Source organism: Esox lucius, chromosome 25, assembly GCF_011004845.1.
Source record: "Esox lucius isolate fEsoLuc1 chromosome 25, fEsoLuc1.pri, whole genome shotgun sequence".
NCBI classification, from domain to species: domain Eukaryota; kingdom Metazoa; phylum Chordata; class Actinopteri; order Esociformes; family Esocidae; genus Esox; species Esox lucius.
Genome location: NC_047593.1, coordinates 21825549 through 21842395, shown reverse-complemented (window position 1 = coordinate 21842395; position 16847 = coordinate 21825549). Strand labels below are relative to the sequence as shown.

At 44.6% G+C, this 16847-nt stretch overlaps 1 protein-coding gene across 13 annotated transcripts in view; it reads right to left on the bottom strand.

The window, feature by feature from the left end:
* Positions 1-4609: 4609 nt before the first annotated feature.
* Positions 4610-16847, bottom strand: part of rbm47 (RNA binding motif protein 47) — a 42697-nt gene continuing 30459 nt past the window's right edge. For 7 of the 13 annotated variants that reach the window (XM_029118224.2, XM_034291012.1, XM_034291013.1 and 4 more), the window contains 6 exons: positions 10451-11321; positions 9894-10236; positions 8452-8475; positions 7561-7773; positions 5928-6118; positions 4610-5650 (listed from right to left, as the gene is read on the bottom strand). In XM_029118224.2, coding sequence (XP_028974057.2) covers positions 5408-5650; positions 5928-6118; positions 7561-7773; positions 8452-8475; positions 9894-10236; positions 10451-11290 — 1854 coding nt within the window. In that variant the 5' untranslated portion in view covers positions 11291-11321 and the 3' untranslated portion in view covers positions 4610-5407. Of the gene's footprint in view, positions 5651-5927; positions 6119-7560; positions 7774-8451; positions 8476-9893; positions 10237-10450; positions 11322-15120; positions 15210-16847 lie in introns of those variants that run through there. The other 6 variants (XM_029118226.2, XM_010901408.4, XM_010901411.4 and 3 more) reach the window with 6 other exon arrangements.

Here is a 16847-nt window from a genome sequence, read left to right as displayed (position 1 = left end):
CCTTGATGCGGATGGGCTACAACAGCAGAAGACCCCACCGGGTACCACTCATCTCCACTACAAATAGGAAAAAGAGGCTACAATTTGCACAAGCTCACCAAAATTGGACAGTTGAAGACTGGAAGAATGTTGCCTGGTCTGATGAGTCTCGATTTCTGTTGAGACATTCAGATGGTAGAGTCAGAATTTGGCGTAAACAGAATGAGAACATGGATCCATCATGCCTTGTTACCACTGTGCAGGCTGGTGGTGGTGGTGGTGGTGTAATGGTGTGGGGGATGTTTTCTTGGCACACTTTAGGCCCCTTAGTGCCAATTGGGCATGGTTTAAATGCCACGGCCTACCTGAGCATTGTTTCTGACCATGTCCATCCCTTTATGACCACCATGTACCTATCCTCTGATGGCTACTTCCAGCAGGATAATGCACCATGTCACAAAGCTCGAATCATTTCAAATTGGTTTCTTGAACATGACAATGAGTTCACTTTACTGAAATGGCCCCCACAGTCACCAGATCTCAACCCAATAGAGCATCTTTGGGATGTGGTGGAACGGGAGCTTCGTGCCCTGGATGTGCATCCCACAAATCTCCATCAACTGCAAGATGCTATCCTATCAATATGGGCCAACATTTCTAAAGAATGCTTTCAGCACCTTGTTGAATCAATGCCACGTAGAATTAAGACAGTTCCGAAGGCGAAAGGGGGTCAAACAGTATTAGTATGGTGTTCCTAATAATCCTTTAGGTGAGTGTATATATACACACACACACAGTACCAGTCAAAGTTTGGACGCTCCTGCTCATTCAAGGGGATTTCTCTATTTTCCACATTGTAGAATAATAATGAAGACACCAGAACTGTGAAATAAGTAGTAATGTAGTAACCAAGAAAGTGTTAAAGCAGAATACATTTCTATTTTTACTTTCTTCAACGTAGCCCCTCTTTGCCTTGATGAAAGCTTTGCACCCCACCCTCCCCACCCCCCACAGGTGACCCGTTTCGGGGACTCTGCGCCTAGGTTGGGAAGCTCTACAGAAAAAGAAGACACACCAAGATCTCTTTTTGAAAATGCTTTATTTATCTAGTTTACCACTATAAATACAACAAGAAAAAAGCTTTAAAACAAAGGAAAATAAGCCCCAGCCCTAAGCAGGGACAGCAAAGCACAGTTTGGCAAAAAGGGGCCCTAAGACACATCTATTGTGTTATATATTTATATTATTCTTTCTTTAACTATGGAAGTGCTGTTCTGTTAGACATGTTAGACTGTTAGACGACTAGCTGTTCAAGTTCAAACATGAAGGTGTGTGGATGTGTGTGCGTGTGGATGTGGTACGTGTGGGTGTGGGTGGGTGTGTGTGTGGTGGGAAATAGGTCAGTTACTCTGAGTTCTGTTTATTTTGAATGGCTCTACAGACCTTCACACTGAAGAGGCTGATCTCACTAACCCCACCACCCAGAACATTGGACTTTACATGTCAGCATAATGCACAACATAACAACACAACTTTGAATTTACTAAACTACTGAGGCTTTGGAAAAAAAAAACATTTTTGTGGGGTTATTTTCTATATCTCTATACTAGATGTATATAAAGAAAAGAAAAACAGGTTTACTCTTGGAATATATTATAGCATTTCTTCTGACTTCATATACATTAACACACTCAATGCATATATTAAATATATCCTGACTTTTTGTCATCATAAAACAATGCAATAAACGTTACTCATCTGCATTAAAAAAAATCCAGTTATCTTTAGAGAGAGAAAACATTTACAGGCTATCCAAACAGAGAAAGAAGCCCTTCACAGGCCACCCAAAGAGAGAAAGAAGCCCTTTACAGGCCATCCAAACAGAGAGAGAAAGAAGCCCTTTACAGACCATCCAAACAGAGAGAGAAAGAAGCCCTTTACAGGCCTTCCAAACAGAGAGAGAGAAGCCCTTTACAGGCCTTCCAAACAGAGAGAGAGAAGCCCTTTACAGGCCTTCCAAACAGAGAGAGAGAAGCCCTTTACAGGCCTTCCAAACACAGAGAGAGAAGCCATTTACAGGCCTTCCAAACACACAGAGAGAGAAGCCCTTTACAGGCCTTCCAAACAGAGAGAGAGAAGCCCTTTACAGGCCAGAGTTTGAGATAGTAGAAGAGGAGCAGGTTGATGACATTCCAGAATTCTGTTAAATTTATTTAAATCCCAACTGCCTTTCACCTTCACCTCTCTCCCATCTGCCAACCAACACTTCAATCATCACGTGTAGCAGCAGGTTTTGGCATGTTGTCTCATTGACATGGAGTGTATCGTAGTGGGATGTGTGTGTGTGTGTGTGTGTTTATATAGACTGCTACAGTAGTACTGCAATTCCTAGTAGCATTGCAAATCTGAAAAGTGCCGCCTAAACATCCTCTGGGGTAATTTCATGTTGGTGTTGTTACTGCAGAAAAGCTTACACGCACACACACACACTCAAAGGCATTGAAAACCATCATTTAACTTTTCACCCAGCCATGACATGAAATACCTCCACCCTTCATCTGATACAGGCAATCTGTTACCTTCATACTGCAAATACAGTTAAGTGCACCTTAGTCAAACAGAGATACAGGACGAGAAGGAGAGATAGGAGAGCGATCTGAGGAGAGGGAGTGAAAGAGAGAGCAATGTGAAAATAGAAGAGGGAAGGAAGGAGAGAGATAAGAAGGGAGGAGAAAGGACAGAGATATGGCATGACAGTGAAATGGGGGGAGGGTGAATGGAAAACATTCTCTATTATGTTGTCGAGATACTAGAACTATTTCCGCTTGGAAAGGAACTGTAGTCATCTTAAGACCAGCAGTTAGAAATTAACAGTTGTAGAACCTCCTACTAGTCAAATCTCTAGTAGAAGGCATTGTAGTCAATCTCTGATAAAACAGTGGGTTGAACCCCAGTTGAGTGTCAAGCTGCTAGCATAATGCTAACAGGGGTGTTTTATTTGCTAAGCTAACACCTGTTAGCTTAGCAAATACTTGTAGAACTTGTAGTCTAGTTTAGCATCCCTAGCGTTTGCTTGTAGACTGTTTTTAGTTAGCATAGCATTTGCTAAGAGAACGCATGTTAGCTTGGCATATGCTAATTGATTATTTTGGTTACCTTAGCATTTGTAACTTATGATAATGCTACAACAATTTCAGAAAATGAGATGAATAGAGGATTTGGATTTAAGACATTATAGCATGAATATAGCAATTGGGGCAACAATTTTCAAGTTGTCAATTGAGTGGGACTTCTTATAAGTTAAGGAAGGTACAGAGAACTGTCAATTCGAATTCTTAAGAGTCCAGAGGAGGAGTCAGAAAAATATGAAATAATAAACACCAATCATCTCTGTCCATATTTGTTCACCTTATAAGAATTAAGCAATTAAAAACAATTAGAGACAATAATAACAAAATGATGAAACCAAAAACAACTTCAATGTAGTAAAAAATAAAACAGTTCAGTCTAAATGTGCTGGTCGAGACAGAGACGTGACAGTCAGGTTCCAGAGCACAAAAAATACATCTAAAAGTACAGCTTTAAAAAGTTACACAGCATTATACAATATGAAAGCTAATAGATAGATAGAAAAATAACCCAAGTTTCAACGTTGGCTTAGCAGTTCCAGTTTACTTCAGTTGTTGGCTAGGACCTGGTGTGTAGACTGCACTCTATAGACTGAACCCTCTAACCTGGGCCTGAAAAACCCCTGTGCATTTAAAACAATCGCCTGTTGCTAGGCGCTCTGGTGGCATTGTCAAGGTACTCTGTTTGACAGGGTTCCACACTGTCTGTGTTTAAAATGACACCCTATTTCCTGTTTATAGTGGGACTAGCTTCACACAGAGTGCACCATTGAAGGGAATTGAGTGTCAATTAGGAAGCAGAAACAGTGAAGAAAAAGATACTGCTGTCTTCCAGGTTTATACCAGGATAAGAGGGCAAAGTCAACCTACCCACCAGGCAACATAGCTTTATAACCTTCTTAGAACAGTCTAGAGTACAGTACATCTCACCAATAAGACCAATAAAACCAACACACCCATCAACAAGCAAACTCATATAAGAAGATAACAGCTAACAGCATGGACGGATCATATTAGCAACGCTTAAAACTAAACATTTGCTAGAATAGGCCGACGCTAAGTTCACAAAAACAACTTAAAGTACAAACTATTTTAATAATAAATTCAAAAAATGTATCTTAAGTAAAGTCTGGTCAGTATTTTTTTTTTGTTTAATATAATTTCAGTTTATATTTTTTTGTTGTCCATACGTTTTAAGTACAATTCTGTCTGTCTTTTCTACTTCAGAGAACCAACAAAAAAAACAATAAAATATAATAAAAAGAGAGAAACAGTACATTTTCACCTCTTCATAAATACTTGTGTACCTTCAGTGTTCTTGTTGCCCGGAAAACTTGGAGGAGAAGATGGGTTGGGTTTGGGGCTTGTCGTGGTGACAGTAGAATGGAGTGATGTCATATAGGGGTGGGGTTTATGGGCATGGTCTGATTGGTGACTGGGTTGGGTGGGAGTGGTCATCTCCTTCAGTTAGTCCTACATGGTCTTCTGCTCAGTTTATGTTTCTGATAGATGGTATTGGGGTACAGTATTCAAAGTATCCCCTAAGAGGAGTACTGCTGCTCTTATGTGCTACCTGATAAACCTGATCTCCCTGATTAGATGGGAAGAATACATTGAGAAAACATTAAGAAAACAGTGAAACTGACTGGCTTTGAGGTCTAAAATTATAGTTTAGACTCTAGACTCTACATAATATACGCTGGAAGAATCTGGTCAAGGTGTCTAGTATTGATTTGGACCAATGTGAACCTGGTGAAAGACACATTGTGGATCTAGAAGGTGCCAGTAGGTCTTGCATAGACGTTATTTTAACATCAGAGGTTTGGTAGGTTTGGCATGCGTTATAACATAGCCTAGATTTTGGGCTGTGTTCAACCGACGTACAGTGTAAGAGTCCAGTAGTTTGGCTTGAAATATTTGCATAGATGTTGCTGGCTGAGTTGACATCGGTCATCGTTTGAATGTCGGCACGGTAGACGTTGTTAAGACGTTGCAGAATGTCGGGCCCGGAATGTCGGCACGGTAGACGATGATTAGAGGTTGAGAATGGGATCCAGAGTGGACACAGGAAACGATAGGAATGAGAAAGTTCTTCTGCTGCATCTCAATTGTAGTTCCACTCCACACTCTGACACAGACGTTGTTTGAGCGTTACATTGTGGTTGTGCAGCCATTTCCTGACTGACGTTTTCGTGTTATGCTAGAGGTTGTATGGAAGTTGAGCGGGTGTCGTGGACCAGACATGTGGTGTCCGACTGAGGTTGTCAGTAGGTTGTGTCTGGGTCTGGAAGTGGATGTTGTCAGTAGGTCTGGTAGATGTCGTGGATGGGGACCTGGAAGGCCGTGGCGGGGAAGGCCTGGGGTATGGTGTAGCCGGCGTACCCCCCATAGGCGGCGGCCACCGCAGCATTCTTCTGGAGGGCGGCCAGGGCAGCGGCGTTGTAGTTGGGGACGGGCATGTACCCCGCCCCATACAGGCCGCCGGCAGTGGGGATACGCTGGACGTTATGGGCCATGGCATAAACCGGCGTGATGGGGCGACCCTGGTGAGAGGGAGTCACGTGTGAGGCCAGGACGAGGGGGAGGGAGAGTGTGTTATACTGTTAGGGTGTGTGTGTGTACCTGGAAGGGGGAGGGAGAGTGTGTTATACCGTTAGGGTGTGTGTGTGTAACTGGAAGGGGGAGGGAGAGTGTGTTATACTGTTAGGGTGTGTGTGTGTAACTGGAAGGGGGAGGGAGAGTGTGTTATACCGTTAGGGTGTGTGTGTGTAACTGGAAGGGGGAGGGAGAGTGTGTTATACCGGTAGGGTGTGTGTGTACCTGGAAGGGTGGCGGTGTGGATACAGCCGGTAAGACTGCCTGGGTGCTCTGGGCGTTGTGGTCATGTTGAAGGGCCAGGGGATTGATGAGGTGTTCCATGGCTGCATGGTGCATCTTCCCATCCTCCATCAGCTTGGCGCCCTGGGCTGTCGAGAACACCTGGTACTGCCCTCCTAGAGCCTGTAGCCCAACTATATATACACACACAGACACACACACACACACACAGACATGCACACACACACAGACACACACACAATGATAGTCAGATTGAGAAATGTCACTGCAATGTCCAATCACATTGAGGCGAAAAGGAAAGCAAGGAACTCTTCAACCGAACAGAAGACAATGTGTAGAAAGGATATGTAGAAAGAGAAAGGGAAGGAGGTAAAGAGAAGGAGACACAGAGGAAAAAAGACTAGAAGGAAGGCAGAGAAGGAGGGAAGGAGAGGAGCGAGTGAAGGAGAGGAGAGAAGAAGGGAGATGAAGAAGATGGATTTACACAAGTTAGCTTCAGCCTCTGTCGGTGGGAGTGTGATTTGGATTAATGTGGTGCTGAGCACGGGATTAAACTGCTTTCACACACAAACCAAAACAACGTCACTCATTGTTTCAGACGGACAAAAGTCCATTCAGTCATTATGATTCAGTGATTCTAGAGAGTGAGATTGGGATCAGGATTGAGGATTAAGCAATCAAGTCCAGATTACAGTCTGATTAACATTCCACACTGAGACCACCTAACTAAATCCTAATCAACCAATGAGACGCACCTAACTAAATCCTAATCAACCAATGAGACGCACCTAACTAAACCCTGATCAACCAATGAGTGATGATAATCAAAGGAGGTCAGGTGTTGCAGAACCGTGACACTCAGCATGACTGAGGAAGAATTTAAGGACCAAATAACATCATCGTTGCTACAAGATGTTTTTTTCTCCCAATCAGGAGACAGAAGTTGATGATAGAATGGCCAGGCCATATAGAGAGATACAGACCGGAGGAGGGATCAATGTACAGAGATACAGACAGGAGGAGGGATCAATGTACAGAGATACAGACAGGAGGAGGGATCAATGTACAGAGATACAGACCGGAGGAGGGATCAATGTACAGAGATACAGACAGGAGGAGGGATCAATGTACAGAGATACAGACAGGAGGAGGGATCAATGTACAGAGATACAGACAGGAGGAGGGATCAATGTACAGAGATACAGACCGGAGGAGGGATCAATGTACAGAGATACAGACAGGAGGAGGGATCAATGTACAGAGATACAGACAGGAGGAGGGATCAATGTACAGAGATACAGACAGGAGGAGGGATCAATGTACAGAGATACAGACAGGAGGAGGGATCAAGGAGTGACACCTAGAGGTGAGAGACACCTACGACACAGGTGTGAGAGACACCTACGACACAGGTGTGAGAGACACCTACGACACAGGTGTGAGAGGTGAGAGACACCTACGACACAGGTGTGAGAGGTGAGAGACACCTACGACACAGGTGTGAGAAAGGCTCTCTGTGACTTGCCAGGCTTGAGAAGGACAGGAGGTCAGAGGAAGACAGTTGTGGGTACAGGGGACAGTTTAGGGTTACGGGATGACGATGTGCATGACTGACTTGAGCCGGGCTTGATGCCGACGGGATTGACAGATGATGCCAGCTCCAGGGAAGGCACTAGTTCGTAGGCCTTGCTGTCTGGGCCCTTAGCCTTGCCCTCGTGGTATCGGCTGTAGATGCCGCGACCGGCCGAGTAACCCCCTAGGTAAGATCCCCTGGGGCCGGGGGCGCGGCTACCTGCCGCTGCACGGCCACGCCCCCGCACAGCACCTGCTAGACACAGGCAGACCAGAGGGCGGCGCTGTTTAGCAAAGTCTTGTATACAGGATCTACTGTATAGAGTTGTTTAATTCAGTGTTTGGGGAATGCTTCCATAAATAATCTACTGCATGTAGTTGTTTGATTGACTAATAAATGGAGATAGCTGAACTCTTAACATTATCTATGGATTGGGGCCGAAATGTGAGGTTTGTTCGGGCTGAACAGAACCAATTAAGTTCTGTGAGAATGTTTTTTTTATAATAATAAACTTATTTCTACTACTTCTTTCAAACTGAGTACAATGCTTGCTTTGATAATGGCAGTAATTATGTGTTTAATCAAGGCATTGTTGAGTGTGACCCATCACTAGTACAGCATCTGTGATGCTGGAGGAACTAATGGTCTGAAGCATTCTGAGTTACATGCAGGAACGTTGCAGCAGCATAACAAGGGCTTTAGGCAGTTTGTCATGGGGGCAACTTAGCGTGGTGTTTGAGACTGTATATCAGTCAGAGGCCCAGGGGAACTATATGTGACGTTATAGACAAATTTCCAGTAAACAAAAAAATGTTGGAACAGTAGGAGAGGAAGTTGTCACAGAAACCAGAGAGAGTCAGTCATAAGACCAGGAAGTTGATGTTTCATTGGATAGGATGAAAAAGAGAAGTCAATAAGGATGGGATAGATTACCATTGGTCTGTATCATTGGACCTCCTTTGGAGAGAAAACCAGAACACAGTGATTACAGTCAAAGTCTAAATAGATCTGGAGTATCCCAACCGCACATTGCTCTCTGTGTAGTGGATCCCCTCTGACCAGAGACCACGCGGTTAAGGCCCAAAGGTCTATGATCAAAAGTAGCACACTACATAGGGAATAGAGTGCCATATGGGACACAGGTTGCATGAGCAGCCACCCAGACACCTTCTGGCCTCGGTCACCAGAGGAGATGGGCTCAGCACGTAAAGAGACATCCTGCAATATGAAGTCATCAGAGACTTCCTGCTTACTGTCACATCAACAACAACAACTGTCACATCTGATCTGCAAGTACTCTGGTGGTACTCTGTAGGGTCTCTTCATAAGGCTTAGGGAATGGTTGAATAATCCAAAGGCTTTTGGGGGGGAGGGGGTCAGCCAAAGAATTAGACGTGTGAGCAAATATTCCAAAACTCAGAAGTACTAGATGAAGACAATTAATTATTTTAAAATGGTGCTGTCCATGCTCTTTCAAATGATTCAATGGGACATAAATTACATCATGGGAATGGAGAGGACTCAATGGGACATAAAAATGGGAATGGAGATGACTTAATGGGACATAAAAATGGGAATGGAGATGACTTAATGGGACATAAATTACGTAATGGGACAGAGATTACTTAATTATAGAACAAATATGACCAAATAGGACATAAATTACGTAATGGGACAGAAATGACTTAATTATAGAACAAAGATGACTAAATGGGACTGAGATGACATAATACTGGAACAGAGGTGACTTCATGGAACCAACAGTTGCCATCTTGAAATATTTGAGTTCAGTTGTTGTTGTGGTTCCTGAGCAAGAAGTCGCATCACCCTTTTGTAATGGATGATGTCATATTGCAGACAGTCTCTTTACCACTCCAACAGCAAAGATTGTAACTCTATTTTAACTAATCACATTTCCAAATGGCAGATCAGTGATTTATTCTGCTACACATTCATGGGATCACCATCATTATTCACAACACATCATTCTATTAGTCAAATTCTCATTGATAGTATTCATGATTGTTGATTCATCAAATGTATTGATGTGTATTTATTTTTCAATATGTCTTGCATTTACAACCACACACATCTATTTGAGTGTGGTTTTTGGATCAAATTAATTTACAAAAAGCATTTGATAAAAACATACAGGTTCAGTGACAACAAGCAACAGATCTACCACTACTACCAAGTATACAGCATCAGACCAAGTCTACAGCATCAGAAAGATTATCAGGGTGTAAAATTCAAGGTACTAAGTCAATACAACTAACATTTCCATTTCAATCTTCACTGTGATATTGGAATGTGTTCAACCTTCTGAATGAACATGGAAACGGAACTGAACCCGACCATGGTATGAACAGACTGACCTTTGACAAAGTAGTCCCGGTTTGGTCCGATGAGGGTGTTGTAGGGATAACCATAGTAAGTTAGTGTGTACGGGTCACACTGGTACACATAGTTTGGCTGGGCAGGTTCTGGTGCCGCCACAGTTGCTGTAGCACCCCCTTTAGAGGCCTTTTGGTAGCGCGTGTACTGCTCTTTATCGACAGGCTTGGCCAAGGTCACCTCAATACAGGACCCCTCGACCTCAGTCCCGTTCAGGTGGTCCATGGCAACCACTGCGTCGTCTCTGGATGAGAAGTGGACAAAGGCATAGTCGCGGATCTTCTTGACTCGTTCCACACAGCCTGGGTTCCACTGGCCAAACACCTAGAACACCCAGGTAAACATATTTAATAACCTGGGTTCCACTGACCAAACACCTAGGACACCCAAGGAAACATTTTTAATAACCTGGGTTCCACTGGCCAAACACCTAGAACACCCAGGGAAACATGTTTAATAACCTGGGTTCCACTGGCCAAACACCTAGAACCAAGCAACCAATTAAAAATCTCCTAAACAATCCATGAGTAATTTTCACCTGTCGCAGTGTCTCCTCGCTGGTCTCCATCATCAGGTTCCTGACGTATAAGATCTTCACCGTTTCCATGACATCCTCATCCACATCTATCTCTGGCTCTGCCCAGTCCACGGCGATCTGGTGCCCCCACAACTGGATTCGGCCGGGCATCAGCTTCCTGCGGGCCATGGCGGCTGCGCGGTGGCTCTCGTACTCCACAAAGGCGAAGCCACGGTTCTTCATCTTGTCGGCGGCGCTCGCGTACACTATAACGTCCAGAACACCCTCTGTCACCTTGGAGACCTCCTCCAGGATCTCCTCTCTCTTCTTGGTTTTGGGGATCCCCCCAATGAAGAGTCGACAGTTGTCCACAGAGCAGCAGACCCCCAGCAGGCGCCCCGGCCGCACCTCGTAGTTGTTGAGCTCCCGCACGGCTCGTTTGGCCTCGTGCTTCTGCGTGTACATCACGAAGGCGTAGCCTCGGTTCTTCCCGTCAAAGTCCATCATCAGGCGCATCTCGTAAATCCGCCCCACCGATTCGAACACCGGCACCAGCTCGTCCTCGTAGACATCCCGCGGGATCTTGCCGACAAAGATCTCGCAGCCACGCGGCGGGGAGGCGGAGTCCCAGCCTGGCGGAGGCCCATATTTCCTCTGGCCATTCTCCTGCACCATGCCGTACCCAGTACGCTCCATCAGCGACACCAAGGCCGCTTCGTTAGGCGCCCCAGCCACTCCCTCGGGCACTGTGATTGGTCCATGAAGGGATTGACTGGAGGGGACAGCTGGGTTCGATCCAGTTGGGGTGGGGTTATTATTCATGGTACAAGAAGAGGATGAGGCGGGATCTTCGGCTGTCATTCTGACCAAACCATCCAATTAGATCTGGGGCCTATCAGAGAAGGACAGAACAAGAGTGAGGCAGAAAAGGGGAAAGAGAGAAATTGAGAGAGGACGTGAATGACAGGGAGTGACAGGGAGTGACAGATCAACTAATTGCTTTCTATTAGATAAACAGGGATCACACAACATTTATCAAAAAGAGAACATAATCATCAGCACCGTTCAGAGAGGAGATGATAATGTATTTATGGTACACATCGCATCTATATACAATGCAATCATAAGAGAGATACTGGAGAATAGAGGAAATCCCAAGTCACCACAAGGTCACACAGTACTGGTCACATGGTCACATAGTCCAATTAAAACAGAGCATCCATAAAAGCTGGAACAATACACTATAACAATCTATTTCATCATTGTATCACAATCACGTTTATCTGCCTGTGTCACGGCCCTGTTTTGGTTGAGCTGTTTGACCTTTGACCCCCAGGGCAGAGGATGAGGTTGTAAAGCCACAATAAATGGTTCCCCAGACACTCCCAGGTCACATGCTGTGTGTGTGTGTGTGCCAGGTGGGGTTAAGCTGGAAAGGGTGGTGTAGATGATGAGTTCATCCTGTGGCTTTGGTGACTGAGCCGATACATCAGAGAAACAGCTTGAGTACCCTACCCATCCTCCAGGTGGCAGCACTCACAGTGGCAGTGTTACTGACCATGGCCTCGTCAGGAGTGTGTGTGAAGGGTCATGGAGAACAGAGAACAATGAGACCTTAAACCTCTTATTCTACGACCAGACTCCCTCCTTGTAGCACACACACGTGTTTTCTGTGTGCGTGTGTTTTGTGTGCGTGTGTTTTGTGTGTGTGTGTTTTGTGTGCGTGTGTTTTGTGTGTGTGTGTTTTCTGTGTGAGTGTTTTGTGTGTGTGTCTCAACATAAACCTCTTAACGACAAACCTTGTTCCCCTCGGTGCCTACATAACGGAAAAACTCAACTATTTAAATCCTCAGCACTTCTCAGCCTTTACAAATGAACACCAGACACACTACACAAAAACACAACAACCCAGCGCAAAAACCTAACAACACTACACAAAAACACAACAACCCAGCACAAAAACCTAACAACACTACACAAAAACACAACAACCCAGCACAAAAACCTAACAACACTACACAAAAACACAACAACCCAGCACAAAAACCTAACAACACTACACAAAAACACAACAACCCAGCACAAAAACCTAACAACACTACACAAAAAACTATTAACCATTTAGTTTGTTTACAAAATGGTTTAGATTGGGACTAAGTTAGGAACAGAGTTAGCCTGGGGTCTGAGGGACTAAGTCAGGAACAGAGTTAGCCTGGGGTCTGAGGGACTAAGTCAGGAACAGAGTTAGCCTGGGGTCTGAGGGACTAAGTCAGGAACAGAGTTAGCCTGGGGTCTGAGGGACTAAGTCAGGAACAGAGTTAGCCTGGGGTCTGAGGGACTAAGTCAGGAACAGAGTTTGCGTGGGGTCTGAGGGACTAAGTCAGGAACAGAGTTAGCCTGGGGTCTGAGGGACTAAGTCAGGAACAGAGTTAGCCTGGGGTCTGAGGGACTAAGTCAGGAACAGAGTTAGCCTGGGGTCTGAGGGACTAAGTCAGGAACAGAGTTAGCCTGGGGTCTGAGGGACTAAGTCAGGAACAGAGTTAGCCTGGGGTCTGAGGGACTAAGTCAGGAACAGAGTTTGCGTGGGGTCTGAGGGACTAAGTCAGGAACAGAGTTAGCCTGGGGTCTGAGGGACTAAGTCAGGAACCGAGTTTGCCTGGGGTATGAGGGACTAAGTCAGGAACAGAGTTAGCCTGGGGTCTTCTACACCACGACACCAGTTGGGAGAGCAGTTTAGTCTACCATCCTGTTATCTCCCACCCTGTTTTTAAATGGAACCTGAAGGTCGACATGGTGTGTTGCTTGGTACATTATTAGTTTGACCATTGGCCTAATACATTTCTAAAATCCTACGCCTAGTTATCTCTAGGTTCTGACAAGTCATCAAGCTTTTCGTTAAACTGTAGCCCACTTCACTACAACCGATGACCGATCAAACAAACATTAGAGCATTTTTTATGCTGCAAAAACCTGTAACTAATATAGGGGCCCCTCAGATGTGTTCAGGCCCCCTCCCCCCCCGTGGTGAAGCCGTAGCACGACGCCGGCCTCAGTACAAAAATCCACCCTGGTCGGGATTCAAGTAGGCCAAATCAACACCAGGGGGAGGGGTGTTGGGCAAGGGCGTCCACTGAGGTAGACACGGTTACAAAGTCATGCAACCATGACAATGCACTCTCATTTGGTCTGACCCAATACCACACAAACACACACCGTTAAGTCCTACCAAAGACACACACACCTCATCCTGGGAAGAGAGAGGAGAGAGAGCGAGACAGGGAGGAGAGCGAGAGAGGGAGGAGGGAGGAGGTGAATGTCAGAAAAAGAGAGGGAAAATGAGAAAGAAAAAAAAACGATTGGCTGTTCCCAAGTTACAAAACTGAGGGAACTTTTCTCCAACAAATATTTTCAAGAAATCCTGCTGGGATGTTACAGACTTTCTACATACTTCCTCCTGATTCTGGGAATCTTTCATCTGGGATTAAATTAATACTTCCTCCTGATTCTGTGAATCTTTCATCTGGGATTTTATTAATACTTCCTCCTGATTCTGGATGTCTTTCATCTTGGATTTTATTAATACTTCCTCCTGATTCTGGGTGTCTTTCATCTGGGATTTTATTAATACATCCTCCTGATTCTGGGTGTCTTTCATCTTGGATTTTATTAATACTTCCTCCTGATTCTGGGTGTCTTTCATCTGGGATTTTATTAATACATCCTCCTGATTCTGGGAATGTTTCATCTGGGATTACATGAATACCTCCTCCTGATTCTGGGAATCTTTCATCTGGGGTTTTATTTATACCTCCTCCTGATTCTGGGAATCTTTCATCTGGGATCTTCTCCAATACTCAGCCACCTCAAACAACTTTTCCTTCTACTGATTCAAGTAAAGATTCATTAAAAGATTCATACTCAACTTTTTCACAAAAATGTTTACAAATATTTATACGTTCCTATAGTAACAGTAAAACCACTTCAGTTGCCACTAAATATTTTTCCCTCCCTTTCCGTCTTCCTTGGCTTTTTCTCCTCCCATTTCTCCCTCCCTTTCCTTCCTCCCTCCCTCCCTTTCCTCCCTCCCTCCCTCCCTTTCCTCCCTCCCTCCATTCCATTTTTTATTGTGTAAAGTGCTAACAAGCCTGATCGTTTATCAGTTTGTTCATCATCTCAAAGTGACAGAGCAGAAACCATGCTGAGGAGCAGGCTGGCACACAGAGGGTTAAGGAGCAGGCTGGCACACAGAGGGTTAAGGAGCAGGCTGGCACACAGAGGGTTAAGGAGCAGGCTGGCACACAGAGGGTTAAGGAACAGGCTGGCACACAGAGGGTTAAGGAGCAGGCTGGCACACAGAGGGTTAAGGAACAGGCTGGCACACAGAGGGTTAAGGAGCAGGCTGGCACACAGAGGGTTAAGGAGCAGGCTGGCACACAGAGGGTTAAGGAGCAGGCTGGCACACAGAGGGTTAAGGAGCAGGCTGGCACACAGAGGGTTAAGGAACAGGCTGGCACACAGAGGGTTAAGGAGCAGGCTGGCACACAGAGGGTTAAGGAGCAGGCTGGCACACAGAGGGTTAAGGAGCAGGCTGGCACACAGAGGGTTAAGGAGCAGGCTGGCACACAGAGGGTTAAGGAGTTGGGGATATTACATGAAATTGAACACCTGGATTTAGATCCCAGGTAGCATACCTGCAAATAGTGATGGCCATTGGAGGCTTCATTAGCGTTGTTTTGGCAGCAGGATGTTATGCTGGCAGCACTCAGATATTCTTTATCACAATAAAAGCCATCATTGAAATGTATAAGGCAATACTGTTAACAATCTAGTCTGTAAAAAAGAACAGACAAGAATAACATAAGAACGGACGTTAAACATAAAATGTACAGGCTAGATTGTTAACTATATTACCTAATATATTTCAATTATGGCTTTTATTTTGAAAATGAAAATCTGAGTTAGCACTGCTAGCATAATATCCTGCTGCTAGAAGAATGGTAATTAAGCCTTGAATGGCCGTCACTACCTGCAAATACACTGTCACTTTGATAAGATGCATTTACTATTATCTTATCAGGGAGACACTATGTCTTTATATTATCTTGGAGGTACATTTCTGGCTCCCATAAGGTGATGAAATCTCACATCCGTGTTTGTGAATAGAAGTGAAACTGTTGTACATTCTCTGTTCCTTCGACATTTTGTGAGAAGTGAGTCAAAGTACAGTCTGAGCTTATATCAGTCGTCATGACAAAATATCCTGCATTCACTTAAATGAAAAATACATCAGTATATAAAATACATTGAAACCAGAGACAGAGCAGTAGGGAAAATAGACCGACTGAAACGAGAGACAGAGCAGTAGGGAAAATAGACCAACTGAAATGAGAGACAGAGCAGTAGAGAAAATAGACTGACTGAAACGAGAGACAGAGCAGTAGAGAAAATAGACTGACTGAAACGAGAGACAGAGCAGTAGAGAAAATAGACCGACTGAAACGAGAGACAGAGCAGTAGATAAAATAGACTGACTGAAACGAGAGACAGAGCAGTAGAGAAAATAGACTGACGGAAACGAGAGACAGAGCAGTAGAGAAAATAGACTGACTGAAACAAGAGACAGAGCAGTAGAGAAAATAGACTGACTGAAACAAGAGACAGAGCAGTAGAGAAAATACAATGATTTGTTGATTTTTCATTCTCTCCTCAATCGGCCTGTTTGGCAAAGGCTGATCTTTTTAACAGGGCATGTCTGGGTCGGTGTGTGTGTGTGTGTGCGTGTGTCTGTGTGTGAGTGTGTGTGTGTCTGTGTGTGTGTGTGTGTCAGGTGGATTAGAAAACCCAAGGCAGCAAAAGGTAAATTATCAACTCAAATCACTGCCTTAATACATACACACAAACTTACACACACACACACAGCTAAAACAACAAAGAACACATAGTGCATAGAGGTCATAAGCCATAAGGTCAAAGGTTAGAGAGCAGTGTCATGGAAAACCATCTGGTCCAACCCCAGGGTGAATACATTTGAATTCAATCACTTCTTGAATTCAAATGCCCCTTTGGATTCAAACAAGACTTTCCAAACGCGTTTGCCCACACATCAAGCAGTCAGAAAGTGACCATTTGTATTTGACAGCCAAACCGTTCTGGAAAGACAGGGGGTCAATGTCAATCAGCTTTGATCCAAGCCTATTCATGTCAATGTCTGCATCGATGGATTCAATTATGAGAAATTATGAAATACATACTGTCTGGTCACAGGCTAGCCTCTTTAAATGTCTGGTCACAGGCTAGCCCCTTTAAATGTCTGGGTAACAGGCCAGGCTAGCCTCTTTAAATGTCTGGTCACAGGCTAGCCTCTTTAAATGTCTGGTCACAGGCTAGCCCCTTTAAATGTCTGGGTAACAGGCCAGGC